The 15,436-nt window shown below is 40.3% G+C and overlaps 1 protein-coding gene across 5 annotated transcripts in view; it reads left to right on the forward strand.

Moving 5' to 3' along the window:
• LOC149786413 (uncharacterized) overlaps positions 1 to 8,029 on the forward strand; it is an 85,198-nt gene extending 77,169 nt beyond the window's left edge. For 4 of the 5 annotated variants that reach the window (XM_089976851.1, XM_089976849.1, XM_089976850.1 and 1 more), the window contains exons 2-3: positions 2,675 to 3,003; positions 3,568 to 8,029. In XM_089976851.1, coding sequence (XP_089832977.1) covers positions 2,694 to 3,003; positions 3,568 to 3,917 — 660 coding nt within the window. In that variant the 5' untranslated portion in view covers positions 2,675 to 2,693 and the 3' untranslated portion in view covers positions 3,918 to 8,029. Of the gene's footprint in view, positions 1 to 2,674; positions 3,029 to 3,567 lie in introns of all 5 variants that reach the window. The other variant, XM_089976852.1, reaches the window with a different exon arrangement.
• Positions 8,030 to 15,436: the final 7,407 nt, after the last annotated feature.

Below are 15,436 nucleotides of genomic sequence, written 5' to 3' on the forward strand. Positions count from 1 at the left end.
ACAGACCCACTAGAAGCTACCGGCAAGCTTTCTCACATATATTGGCCGAATCGGAGACTCGAACCCATACAGACAGAGGTGAGATGGCAGTGATCCGTAACAGTGAGCACTTTAGACCACTCGGCTACTCGGGGCCCCCGCCCGCCATATAGCAGAGCTTGATAGGGTGTTGTCTGTCTATTACAGATCTCGTTTTCGTTGAACAAATTGAATTCTTCAACATTTACAGGTACAAAACTTTGTCACTGGCTTGCACATGGGGGACATAATTACCTTATTGGATTGTGGGTTAAAAGGTCAAGGTCATTGTGGCTGAAAGAAGACAAATGGTTTATATCCGCAGATGTTAGGTATCGATATACTATTAAAAATGTGTCGGACATATAATGTTTCGTTCAGGTTACTCTTGTTGTCTATAATAACCGCGCATGCACAGGCACGTTGCTTTTGTGATCATACGCCTTCAGCACTGTACGTTTAAGTAAGGCAATGTTCCTTGGGCAAATACAAGTTTGCATTTTCTTAGAGATATCGCATGTAACTAATGTCAGTAGCAAGTTTTATGAATGTTTAATCCACACTGCATGCACCATCATTAGTGAAATACAATATTCCCCAAGCAGTGATCATTTTGATATTACTGCCTGTCAAACACCTGAAACAAATTGATATTTTCTCAATGATACTGCCAGTATTTGAAGTTGCATGCATTGGAGATTTAATCATCTATGGTATGTTTACTATATCTATGTCATGGAATATTCATTTTAGCACACAGAGTCACACACACACACACACACACACAGACACACAGACACACATTATCTCTCTCTCTCTCTCTTTCACTGTTAGAAAAAGTTGAATAGTAAGTAAGTTCATATAGATCTTCATGTTCACAATACTGTATACGAAATTGTAAGAAGACAATCACGTGGTTAACACTGTATGAGATTTCTAAGGAATAAAAGAATGAAAGAAATAAAATTCGGTTAAAACAATGGCGCTGTCAAACGCCAGTTATGTCTTTTTCATGTCAATCCAGTCTCTCTCTCTCTCTCTCTCTCTCTCTCTCTCAGAAATAGAACCGAGTTGGTATAGACAAAAGGAAAAGCATGCTCAATCGTTTCGAGTTGAATTATGAATCATGTAGGCAAAACCTCAATCACGAACAAACAATAAGCACACAATATTGATATACACAAAACAACTCGAAAAGATTTATATATATATATATATATATATATATATATATATATATATATATATATATATATATATATACACACAGAGAGAGAGAGAGAGAGAGAGAATCGTACAAACTTTTAATGATTTAATTACCTGCGATTCTTAGTCACGAAGGAATATAAAAGTCGAACTAGTATTTTTTTTAAATTAAAAATTCAGGCCTAACTTTATTCTGTGTTCATCTTGTAGAAATTCAGCTGCCCTTTTCTGGTATCTTAAAGGTTATAGAGAATGTGCCTTACTCAGCGTATCCAGCAAGCGTCCTTTTATTTTCTGGTTTTTGAACTCCAGTTGCTGTCATGGACAATTGCAGTTAATATAATGTCATTGGAGGTAATGCAAATGTTCAGTTTTGCTGTCGTCACTGTGCTAATAAATGTGTTTGACGAGTGATAAAGTGGGCATACATGGTCCGAACAAAACATGCAAAAGAGACAATGGAATTTTTCTCATCACTAATAAGATTTATGATTTCCAGTATATGGAAGAACCGAAAAACTGCACATAAAAAACACAAATCTTATTGGATGAAAATGAAGATGGACTGAAGTGCAGAAGCGAAACACCTCTCCACTTCGCCATACTTCCAGTGACATAACACAAACATCAGTTGCCCACAACTGGAGTTACCAAACAAGGAAAAAAAATGAAATCCTAATGTATAAGCCTCCTAAGAACGCTGAAAAGTAATTGAGACCAAGAAGATTCCAAAGGGGTGCTCAAACGTAAATAAAAGTTAAGAAATGCAAATATATCATTAATATCTTTTGGGAACATATTTTCTAATTAAATTGGTTCATTTATTTCATTATTTATTCACTTACTTACAGTTAGTACCATTTATTTGTTCTTTTTGATATAAGTATTAGTGCAGTTGTTATTCATAATAAAGAGACAATTAAATATCCGGGACATAATCTATGACTATATCACTTTATATTATGAACATATGGCGTTTTTGCTACTCCTGTTGTATGTCAAAACTATAGAAATTGCCATTTTCGCGGTTTTCAAAATCACTAATTCGCGATATCTCCATTATTTAAAAATAATACTTCAGTTAGATCTATAATCATGTAAAGTTTGTAAATTCAGCTTTCTAATTGGTGTTTTTTGTTTGTCTTATGTGTAATGTTTTCGTAATTCTTGCATTTGACAAAAACTCAATGAGAGCCAAAAGCTGGTTCTGCACTGTTCGTTATGTTCTTTGGAATTTTATATAAAACTTGAACAAACTTGAAAAGTCGAGCTCTTCTTCAAATATATTGGAAAGGCATGAAAGGATTTACAGATCGGTCATGAAAATGTTGTTTAACATAAACAAATCACAGTGTATACCATAAACTGGTCAACCAGAAAGCATTGAAAATAATAAAGTGCTATGACTAATGTGATAAATATATTTTGAATACATCACTAACTTTTATAGGGTGGTGAAGAAAATAAAGATGTCATCTACCAAGAAATTAAAACCTGATTCTGAACAGTCTGAGAAGAGCAGCAGTGGTACTAAAGATTTGCAAGACTCAGATTTTACAGGAAAATCTCGCTGGACTGACATTCAGCTCAAGGTGGAGAGTAGGGACTTGTATGTCCCAAAGTCTCATCTAGTCCTGCTATCACCTGTTTTTCGGCTGATGTTCGAATCCAACTTTAAAGAGAAAGATCTGGATGTGTTAACTCTTCCTGGCAAGAAATATGAAGATGTTTTGACTTTCTTGCAGTGCACACACCCAGGAAAGCGTTTAAAGGTTACCTGTAAGTTATGCGATAAATTTATGCTGTAGGTATTATTATTATTATTATTGGTTTTGAAAGAATAAAATAACTCGTATATATTAAAGTTTGTGAATATTTGTTTACATAATTAAAACGTTTTGGCCTATTTCGTATTCCTCAGTGTATTTAGAACATTTCACAACATTTTGTTTTTAATTATTAATAGCTAATGATACTCCTTCGTTTACTAACTTATGCAGCCGTAGACAAAGAAATGTCTAAGAAATCACACTGGTAGTTGTATAGGAAGAATGTTTTGAAGTTTTTCTCTACCGTCCAAAAGATGTTTAATGTTTTTTCACAAGATTGAAAACAAGTAGTGCATACCTATTGTAAGGACACATGGGAGTGGTTCAGTTGGGTGGCTTAAATTGGCAAAATACTTGAAATATTTGATGAAAGAATGCAAAATTTAGTTTCACAAGTCTTAAGTGATATGAAGTATTTTAAAGGATTGGTGCTTGCGGCATGACTTTTAAACTGTTAAGACTAACGATTGTTATTTGAAGGTATAAGCGTCGCCACTGTCCTATTCGTTTTCAGATGATATTGTACCGAAAGTGTTACCACTAGCGCATGAATACCAAGTACAATGGCTTCTGGATGACTGTACAAATGTCATGCTGATGATGATGAACGCTTCTAAATTTGCGGCTGCATTCGAGAATGGCTTCCGAACCAGTTCTACTACTGCTGCTGCTACAACTTACTGTACTATCTGTATAATGGCAGAAAAGTACGATCTGAACTCTGTAATAACTAGATTTATAGAAAGGTTGTCCTCAATAAACTATAAGTTTTACAAAGATCTGCCCGAATTTAAGCAAGTGTCTGCTGAAGTGCGAAATATAATTTTGTGTAGGAGACTTGATTCATTAGAAGGGTTCGTATAGGTGTTATCGCAAAGAACTCAATAATTTGCCTTCTTAACCACACTACAATTTCAGTTTAGAACACACATCGCTTGAACCGGTCCAAACCTTACTTAAAATGGCACAGAAGTCAGCCCATTGTTTTTTGCCTCTACCGGCCTCCTCAAAGTAGAAAGAACAAGCTGACCAAAATCTCTCCTTTTGGAGCACTATCCCGATCTCCTGGAGTTTGGAATTTCGAAAGGTGATAATCTGATTATTCTTAGAGATTTCAACTTTCACTTTGATTGTCCTGGAAACCCATGCACATCAAAGTTCCTATAATCTGTTCATATTTTCAACTCCAAACAGTCCGTTATCCAACCTACCCATAAACATGGTTCATTTTGGACTGGGCTCTTCATATATCTTATGATAAAATTCTACAGTCTTTATTGGTGTCCCATGAACTTGCATCGGATCACGTCAGCGTCATATGGCATCTCAACGTATCAGTCGCTAACCCTCCATCTCTGTTCGCTACTAAGATCAGCTTCGCACTGCCAAAAGAGAACGCCATAAGGCTGAGACGATTTGGCTTTCCACCAGCCTCACTATTCATTAGCAGATCTCTGCAGCTGCTAAGAAGAATGTAACCTAGTTCATGCAGCAAATTCAGCTTACTACAGTACGAAGATCACTGAAAGTTCAAACTGCAAAGAGCTCTTCAAGATTAAGAAAAAACTTATGTCAATTAATAAATGTGCACCACTTCCAAGAGTCTTCTTTCCAGTCAACCTTCCGATCCTGTTTACAAATTTGTTCCATGATAAAGTTCTACCCATTAGAGCTACGTTTGACAACACAATTTCAGTTGATACACAATCACCATACACTTGTGATACATAATATACCAAGCAATCTGTGACAGTATTTGAAAGTGTTTATATGGATTTGGTTCATGCAGTCGTGATGAAGAGCGTTCTAAAGTCATGTGAACTCGATCCAATTCCAACATCACTACTGCTTGAGTACTTAGATTCAATATTGCCTTCACGAACCGATGTTATCAATATTTCCATTTCATCTGGTGAATCCCCATCATTTCTCAAAGCTGCTATTGTAAAGACACTATTTAAAAAACCGACAATTGATCCTAACGATTTAAGTAACTAAATCCCTGTAAATCCCTGTTTTTAACATCTCATTCATGTAAAAATTCTTAGAACAAGATGTTCTATCCCAACTTGTGTCTGAAGTCAAAACGTCCGTTTTTTTTAGTAACGTGCAGTCTGCATATCGCCTAGCCATATTACTGAAATTGCCATTTTGAGAGTATCTGGTGATCTTCTCTATGCTTTGGAATATGGAGAGAAAAAATTAATCTTCACCTTCGTTGACTCGTCTGCGGCATTTGACACAATAGGTCATGATATATTACCTCACCGTCTCCAGCACGTATTAGGAATTCACGATACAGCCTTACTATGGTTCAAGTCCTACTTAGTTAACAGGAAACAAACTGTGTCCGTAAATGGAAAACACTCCTGATCTATGTTTTGGTCTTCCACAAAGTTCTGTTCTGGACCCCTTTCTAAACATTCTTTGCACTCAGCCACTCTCAAGTGTCGTAGATCGACGTCTTGTATCTTGCTAATAGTACGCTGATAATACTAACATATATAAATCCAGCTACCAGCTGAAGATGAGGCTACCATCCAAGGCGCAGAGAGGTGCATTTACGATATAAAGTCGTGGATGACATGTAAAAAGCTGCATAAAAAGATAACAAAACTGAAGCCATCCTGATCACCATACAAAGACTTTCTCATTCACATCATTTATCTCATACAGTAAGTAACAGTAATCACACAATTAACAATTCACAGTCAGTACTATACCTAGGTGTCACTCTTGACAGTACGCACTCTTTGCCACAACATGTCATGAACATATGCAGGGCTGCATATCTGGAGCTGAGACTCGTGAGCTCCTGTCACAGTTTTCTTTAGGTTGATATTACTAAAACACTTATGTGTATCATAGTACTTTCAAGACTGGATTATTGTAATTCAATTCTATCTGATTCGTCTCAGTACCAACTACAGAAACTTCAAAAAGTTCAAAACACGGTTGCAAGGGTCATTCTTAGGGTACGAGGAACTGAATCTTACCCCCCTCCCCCACCGCTCTGTAACCTTCACAGGCTAAACCGTTCGAGCTAGATCAAACACAAAATATGTTCACTGTGCTAGGTTTCGTTGACTGGCTTCAGTCAAATATACCTATGTCTGACCTCACCCAGGTGTACACTTCATTTAGAAATTTAATTTCCTCTTTTTAACACTCTTACTGTCGTTGTTAAAACGAAGTCATACGGACAACTTTCTTTTGCCTGACATGGCCCAGCCACGAGAAACAAATATCACACTGATCTTAGACACAAGGACACTGTGAACTCGTTAAAGAGTGCCCATAAAACTCAGCTATTTCGACTACAAGAAGAGACTTGAAGACATAATGATGTTTATTTCCTTAATTGTTGTCAGCATGTTTTTGTGTTTTTGTTGTTGTAACATTTCATGATTTTTGTTTTTGTAATATTGTTGTTGTGCTTGTTTTGTATTATCTAAGATTGTAAAGTGCTTAGAGCTTCTAAAGATTAGGTGCTGAAGTAAGTCCACGTTGTTATTATTATTATAAGTTTTAAAAGAACCATGATTCTAAACATAATTTCTTGTCGAGATCGGTGATACATAAATTAAATACTTCTATCCATCGCTTTGACGTATAAGAGGCAGTTGCTTCGATACTCATCTAATGAAGAAGGTTTTTTTTATTATTATACCAACTGAAACAGATACAATTGGAGTGAAAAATTAGCATCAGATAGTTTTAGAAAAAAACGAGTTTTAAACCTTGAAAAACTAAACAAAATCAATAATTATGTTTCGTTTTGGCTATTCCAGTGTTATAAAATAGATATTTTCAACACCGAGAAGAAAGACAGAGTTCCCTTTGCCCTCTAGAAATATGGGAATATAAATCTGTCCATCGGTTATTCAATCAATCAATCGACGATGACGATAATGATTGTTGTTATGGTTTCACTGTTACTACGGGTACATATACTGCCACCACCACCACTTACAGCAACACTACTACCGTTATGAAAAAGAAGCTACTGTCATTCTGCAGTAGTGATAAAGAATCTGTATTCACCAATTGATTCCAGATGAAAAAACTGTTACCAGTTAAATTATAGAATTACACCAATATAATTCAGCGAGTTGGAGAGTTGTAATTCGTTCAAAGCAGACATCCAAACCATGCCACAAGTAATGACTACTTTTTGTCTAGTCTAGCTCTTATGTACTAGGGCCTCGACCCGCACGAGCATGCAAATACGTAATAACAAGGAGGAGGAAGAGAATACTTACGGCAAACCATATTCCTCGCTTCAGCTTTAGAGCGTATCCTCAAAGAAGGACTTTTTGTTTTTATTTCATTTGCTTTTGAGGAAGAAGAAGTAGAAACTTACTCCGTGGGCATGTTAGTATTCATTTTATAAATATGACGTTCACGCATTCTGCAACTATTTAAGGACTCATTTATATAATTAGCAAAGTGAGATAACTAAAACACATTGGATACTGAGGTATATTACAAGCTTGCATTTATCTACAAAGTAAAAATATTAAATAGGTATATTTTGTTATGCTCATGGTATCAGTGTGTGTGTGTGTGTGTGTGTGTGATTTGGATTTTTAACGTAGCTTTAACAATTGTTCAGTCATATCGCTACGATGTCTGCAGTGTGACAGCTTATAGTGATGTCTACCACTGGGGCATCATGTCGCAGACATGTAGCATGATGTCCCACCCAGTCACATTATCCTGACAACAGGCCGACCAGTCCTAACACTAACCTCTTAATGCTGAGCGCCAGGCGAGGAAGCTGTTAGTATCATTTTTGTAAGTCGTTGGTATGACTCGGCCGGGGATCGAACCCACGACCTCCTGCATCAGAGGCGGACGCTTTAACCACTAGGCCACCGTAGCGGTCGATCTTGGCATCAATGATATATTTTAAAGTTATATATGCTATAATGTGATTGTAATACTGTCTACACCTTATAAATGCATAAATAGAACTTTGACATTCGTTTTTGATAATTTAAATGGGGATCTTGGGTCTTCCTCCGCCCCACCTCACCATTCTCCACACTCTAGTTGTTATAACTCTATGCCAGGAGTGACTTGCATAGCATCTGCGATCACTGGCTTGACACTTATTCCGTGATAGGTCATGACATTGTTGATCCCCGTAGTGAGCATATCCCAACTGGACCCAGAGTTGGAATCGTAGACACCTAAGTCAGAATTATGAGACCGAAATCGTATCCACTACTTTTCATTAAATAAGAGTAGTGAAGGGGGACACTTTACGGACAATGGGAATTAGCATTAAAAACACCCTTGGGACACTTTACGGACAATGGAAATTTAACATGGAGAAAAATCGTGGGACACTTTACGGACAAGGGGAATTAACATGGAGAAAATCGTGGGACACTTTACGGACAAGGGGAATTTAACATGGGAATAAATTGTGGGATACTATACGGACAAGGGGAATTTAACATGGGATTTTTTTTTTTAAAAAAAAGTTTTTTTTAAAATTTAAATTTAAATTTAAATTTAAAAAAGGGGTAGGCAATTCAAAAGACTATCTCTTTTCGAGAAATATGGCTGGCCCTGAAAAGGGCCTTTGGGTTTTATGTTAATGTATTCATTAACATAAATGGCACCGCATTGGTCTTCTTCTTGTCCTTAGGCTGCGTCTTACTGTTGGTCCGTACATCAGCACTCTTTTCAGGCATCCTTGTCTTTCGACGTAGATCCTACGTATCCACAGGCTGGTGTTGGTCCTGTGGACAACGGTCCACTTCGATCGGACATACATGAGCAAGTCTGTCCGAAACATCATGGAAGACACAAGGGTGGATGACTCAACTGTAGTCCACATCTTGAAGCGACGAGAACAGGTGAATCAATGCACTGAACGGCGCTTATTTATAGGCGGAGGAAGGATTGAAACGGATTGAGTTCATTTACCAATCCGAACACGCGTTACAGAATTCAGTCAGCTCGCATCCAATCCGAAGAGAGCAGTCTGTGACGTCACGTAGTCAATATAGATTCGCTAGCGCTTGTGTGCATGCAGTCTATGCGACAGTGATTCAACATGACGGAAACTCAGAAAACGGTCCATTGGGGTGCACCAGCAGGGGAGACTGCCCAAGGGAACTCGGACTTACTTTCAGAAGAGGTGAATTGGGATTTTGTGGATTTTCTCTCCTCGCAAGAATTTGTTCCGGAACCTTCGTTACTTTCTTCATTACCGCAAGTGGAGAATTTTAGACAGAGACAGAAAGAAGAATTGGAGAAATTTATACAACGACAAAAGGAAGCGGAACAGGCTTTTCTCCTACAGCAACAGCAACAAGAAGAAGAAGAGGTAAGAAAAAAACAACAGCAAGAAGAAGTAGCAGCAAAGAAACAAGAGGGTGAAAATCAAACGGTCACGGTACTGTTGGACATTTTAGCGGAGTTAAGAAGTCTGAAACAAATGTATCAGACTTCTTTATCACGACCGAAGAGAATACGACCTTCCCGAGCCAAACATGTCAACCCTGTGACTAAGCCTACCGTACCACCCTTAGTGATTTCAACCCAATCATCATCATCATCAACATTACGCAGTCCAGAAGTAGGCCTTGGCCGTGGCAAAGGCTTAAGGCAGTTAAAATTGATCGCTTAAACTCACCCCTACACCATGAAGAAAAAAGGCCCTTTTCAGGGCCACCCACATTTCTCGAAAAGAAATACAATTTCAATTTGCCAATAACTCTAAAAAACTCACCCATGTTACCCTTATAGTACGTGTCTGTGTATGAGTGCGTGAGTGTAGCTTCTTATTTTAAAATCACAACTCAAAGACACTTACCTTATATCATTCATTTATTCTTTTCTCCATTTTTTACAATCCAATTCACAATTTATAACACAACACTTTAATAATAAGTTCATTAATTTCTTCTTTTCTCCTTGTTTAGTCTCTCTGTTTTTTGAATTTCTTCACCGTCACACTCTTTTCCTCTTCTTCCTCCTCGCTTTCTTCCCTTCTTCTTTTTTTCTCCTGTTTCTTTTTCTTCACCTGTCTTCTTTCTTCCTCAGAAGAATCCCTCTCTTCCTCTGAAGAATCCCTCTCTTCTTCTGAAGAATTCCTCTTTTCTTCTGACTCCTCTTGTTTCTTTTTTGGGCAATCTGGAGACCAATGTCCTTTTTCTTGACAATAATAACAGGTATCTTCACTTTTGTCTCTTTTAGTCCCTGTTTTTTTTCTTTTTTGACGGTCTGGACACTCTGAAGACCAATGCCCTTTCTTCTGACAGATATAGCAAGTATCTTGACTTTTATCTCTAAAGGAAGGAGAGTAGTCCGTAGGCTGGTCTGAAGAGAATTTTCTAATGACCCCTCGCAAAGCTCTGACGAAACGTTCCATCTGGTCAGTCTCTTCCATCGTTGTGTTCGGCTTGAGAGTGAAATGAATAGTGAAAGGACAAGACACACACCCTTTTATATACGCTGGTCTGCCAGGACTATAAAGTAGTTTATGGTGTTTGAACTTGAGTCATTTGACTTTTTGCTTTCAAGATGAAACGATCCCATTCATTCGAGAAGAAAGAAGAAGAAAGTAAGAGGCAGAAACGTGATCTATCGCCTCGTACCAGGGCTGAAATCTTGGCACAAATTCATGCCAGTGATTTTGAAGAGGACATGAGTGAACCAGAATCCAAACCCTCTAAACCAAGTTCACCACCCTTTGTCAACCCTGAAAAGTACTATTCCATTCGAGAGACGGAAAAGCGCTCCTCTAGAAAATTTAGAACCACGGCTTACAAATACACGGTGAAGTTTAAAGATTTCAAGTCCGAAGTGCCGTTAGAGAAAGCAGAAGGGTTCATCACTGAGGTGTGGGATTCTTTGCTCACTGCACTCAAGCGACAATGTCAACCCAAAGAAGACGATCGTTTGAGACTTTCCATACAACACGACGGTTTGAAATCCCCTGTTTGGATCGAGTTTAGCACCCCTGCAGAATTAACTGCTTCCAAAGTCATGGACAAGATTCAACACGTACAACAATCTAATGATCAGTTTGACATCACCGATGGTAAAGCCACACTGGACATGACCCACGTCTCTCCTCCTCAAGGGACAGGACGCAAAAAGATGTTATTGGTGGACGACCTTCGCAACACCAAAAAGAGTCTCGTCCGAATTAACAACTCTCATGACCAGATGTGTTTAGCCCGTGCCATCGTGGTGGGGCGAACCTATGCCGACAAGAACGACACGGTAGAATGGAAAAGAACCTGGGACACTATTCAACGTTCCCATCGAGCCAAACAAGGAAACGAAGCAGAACTCCTGTTGCAACAAGCTGGCCTGTCCAAAGACACACCCTGTGGCATTCCTGAGATGCAAAAATTGCAAGATGTCCTAGCTCCACGCTACACCTTGAAAGTGCACCCTCAAGAAGTGCGCGGACCTCTGTTGTTTCGAGGCCAAGACTTTAAGGACGGAAAATACATTCATGTCTATTATCACGATGAACATTTCGATACCATTACCAGTATCACCGGATTCCTGAAATACGGTTATTACTGTGAGAAATGTGACCATGGTTATAATAATCGAGAGCAACACAAGCATTGTGGATCGAAATGCACAGGATGTTTGGCCTCTTCACCCTGTCTGAGCGAAGAACCAGTGCCTTGTTCCACTTGTCTGCGCACGTTTGTCAGCCCTACCTGTTACCAACAACATCTGAAAACGCAAGGTTCACAGAAGAAATGCGCTTGTCAACTGCTGAGATTGTGCTCTACGTGTGAACAAGTCATACGTACCAATAATACCAAGGCACACGTATGTCGAGGAAAGAAAAAATGTCACATTTGTCACCACATCGTGGACTTGGAACACCAATGTTACGTGCAAAAATACCAACCCCCACCAGAGAAAGAGGACGGTCACAAGAAGAAAGGCAATTTCATCTTTTTCGATTTCGAATGCATGCAAGAAACTGGCATTCACATTCCTAATTTCTGCGTGGCTCATCGAGCGTGCGAGAAGTGCATTCAAGAACCTATCTTCAGTCATTGCCCTCACTGCAGCAAGATACCCGGAGGGCGTGAAAAAATCTTTCGGGGACCGAACACGTTAGCCGATTTTGCCCAATGGGCCTTAGACCCCGTCGACAAGACGTGGAGCCAAGAGGACATCGAACGTTACGGAGATTGTCATCGTCATGCCACGGTGATGGCTCACAATTTCTCCGGATACGATGGACAGTTTCTTCTCAGATATTATACGGAACAAGGCACCGAGCGTCCTAAAGTGACTTTGAACGGAGCCAAAATCATTTTCATGCAAGTGGGACAAGTGCAGTTTAAAGATTCGATGAGTTACTTGGCCATGCCTTTGAGTCGAATGCCTAAAACGTTTGGAATGACAGAAATGGCTAAAGGGTACTTTCCACACTTTTTCAATACGGAAGCCAATCAACATGCCGTTCTACCCCATTTGCCTGAGGCTCACTATTACGACCCCGACAACATGCGTACCGAACAACGAGAAGCTTTCTACGCTTGGTACCAGATTCACGCCTCGGACCCTTTCGACTTTCAGGAAGAAATGCTAAAGTATTGTCGTTCCGACGTGGACATTTTACGGCGTTGCTGTGGAAAATTTCGAGAACTGTTCATGGAACACGGAGGGGTCGATCCTTTGAAAGAAGCTTGCACCATTGCCAAAGCGTGTTCCTTAGTGTATCGACAACGATTCATGCCTGAAAAGACCGTGGCTGTCATCAGTCCTCAAACGACCCACTTTGTCAAACGTCAATACTCGGTCAAAGCCCTACGTTGGTTACATTACTTGTGCGACAAGGAAGACAAGTGGATTCAGCATGCCCGCAACGGAGGGGGCGAAAAGACCATCGGAACGTATTCGGTCGATGGCTGGGACTTAGAAAACCCCAAGATCGTGTACGAGTTTAACGGTTGCTTATTTCACGGATGTCCCGTCTGTTACCCTGACCGTGGCACTAAAAATCAGTTTTTGCAACGAACCATGGAAGACTTGTACCAGGACACTTGTCAGCGGCGCCTAAAGTTGGAACAGCAAGGATACCAAGTGGTGGAAATGTGGGAACACGAGTACGATCACCGTATGAAAACCGATCCCGAGTTTAAACGCCTCGTGGAAAGTTACCAGTTCGTGGACCCGCTGAACCCGAGGGATAGTTTGTACGGAGGAAGGACCAATGCCACCTGTTTGCTGTACCAAGCCGACGAAGAGAAAGGAGAAGAAATCAAATACTTGGACGTGTGTTCGCTGTATCCCTACGTGTGCAAATATTGTCGTTTTCCCGTAGGGCACCCACAATTGCTGACGGAACACATCGACCTGAAAAACATTCGACAATACGAAGGCTTGATCAAGTGTAAAGTTTTGCCTCCCACGAACCTATACCATCCCGTCTTACCTCACCATTGTCAAGGCAAACTGATGTTTCCCTTGTGCCGTACTTGTGCCGAAACGTGCAACCAAGACCAAGCTTGTCAGCACAGCCAGGAAGAACGTGCCTTGACGGGAACCTGGGTCAGCGTAGAATTGTTCAAAGCTATGGACATGGGATACCAACTGTTAGAAGTGTACGAAATTTGCCACTTTCCCAAGACACAACAATACCGCAAGGGTGACCCCACGCAGAAAGGCATTTTCGCCGACTACGTGGATGCCTTTTTGAAACTGAAGCAAGAAGCCAGCGGCTATCCTTCCTGGTGTCACACTCCCGAAGACCAAATACAATTCAAAGAGAAATACTACGAACAAGAAGGCATCACTTTAGACCACATCGAGAAAAACGAAGGCAGGCGATCGTTTGCCAAAGTGATGTTAAATTGCTTGTGGGGCAAAATGGCACAACGACCGTGTTTACCCAAGACGGAATATTTGACAGAACCTTCCCGCTACTTCCAGATGATTCACGACAAAACCAAATACATGAAACACGTGGACGTCGTTCGAGAGAATTTGATCTTGGTCAATTACGAAGAAGATCTGGACTTTGTGCAAGACGACCCTTTTGGAAATGTCATCATTGCGGCTTACGTGACAGCCCATGCTCGCTTAAAATTGTACGAAGCTTTAGAACTGTTAGAAGAACGCGTCCTGTACTTTGACACGGACAGTTGCATTTACATCCATCACCCGATTCAACATCATCCTAACATCGAAGGAGACCGTTTAGGAGCCTGGACAGACGAGCATCCCGACGACAAGATTCTAAGTTTTGTCAGTGGTGGTCCCAAAAATTACGGCTACGAATACCGGGACAAACAAGGAGAAGTGCACACGACGTGCAAAGTGAAAGGACTGACTCTGAATTATCGTACCAGTCGAGTGGTCAACTTTGGGGTATTGAAAGAAGCCTTGCAATCGGGAGAGGATGGAAACTTTAAAGTGACCACTCACCAACCGAACAAGATTGTACGTTTACCCACTCACCACATCGTCAGTCGGCCCTTGGAAAAAGTCTATCAAATCGTGTACCAGAAGCGAGTTCGACTTCCCAATCATTTCACCTTACCGTATGGACACGTTGGTATAAAACATTGGTTGTAAGAGGATAGTTACCCCACCAGAAAGATGACTTCGCCACAGCAAGAATCGAGTGAGAAACCCGATGAGAACTCCAAGTTCAAACCCTACCATTTTCCAGTCTTCTTACCTGACTATTGTGATTGTGCCCGTCGATTGGACACGTTTCAGAAATGGCCTACGGATAGGGAAGGATTACCTTCTTCGCATGTTTTAGCTAGAACAGGATTTGTCTACTTGGGACCTGAGTCAGGATTGGGATACGAGGTACAGTGTTTCGCTTGCGGACTGAAGTTACGAATGGATCTATGTATCTATAAAGATTCAGCTATTCTGGAGCATACTCGATGGTCTCCGCACTGCCCTTACCTTTCTATGGCCTTTCCACCCATCACACTACGGTACAATGTTGACGGTACCTTAGAGACGGTACCTTCCAGAACAGGACATAAAAAACGTAAAAAAGGAAAGATGTACAAGTTGGAGACTGCATTGAGACTAGTATAAAAAAGGGGCTATGGTCAAGATCGATAGTTCATTGTGACTACCAAGACCGAGCGAACAAGATGAATACTTTGAAAAAGACATCGTTTCAGTTTGGGGATTGTAAAAAAGTTGTATCTTCCTCTAGTGTGACTAATACTGGATGGATAAGACCCATGCATTGCGACGGAAAATGTCCGGAAGGAAACTGCGATTGTCCATGTGGTTACCATTGTAATTGCGTAACGGAGTTTGCAGACGAGTGCGATTGTGAGCCTTGCGATGGGACCGATGCTGTACCTTGTGACCTGAGCGATGCCGTAAAGCATCATGGGAACTTTAGT

The sequence above is a fragment of the Sinohyriopsis cumingii genome, chromosome 12, assembly GCF_028554795.1.
Source record: "Sinohyriopsis cumingii isolate HCF-2022 chromosome 12, ASM2855479v2, whole genome shotgun sequence".
Taxonomy (NCBI): Eukaryota; Metazoa; Mollusca; class Bivalvia; order Unionida; family Unionidae; genus Sinohyriopsis; species Sinohyriopsis cumingii.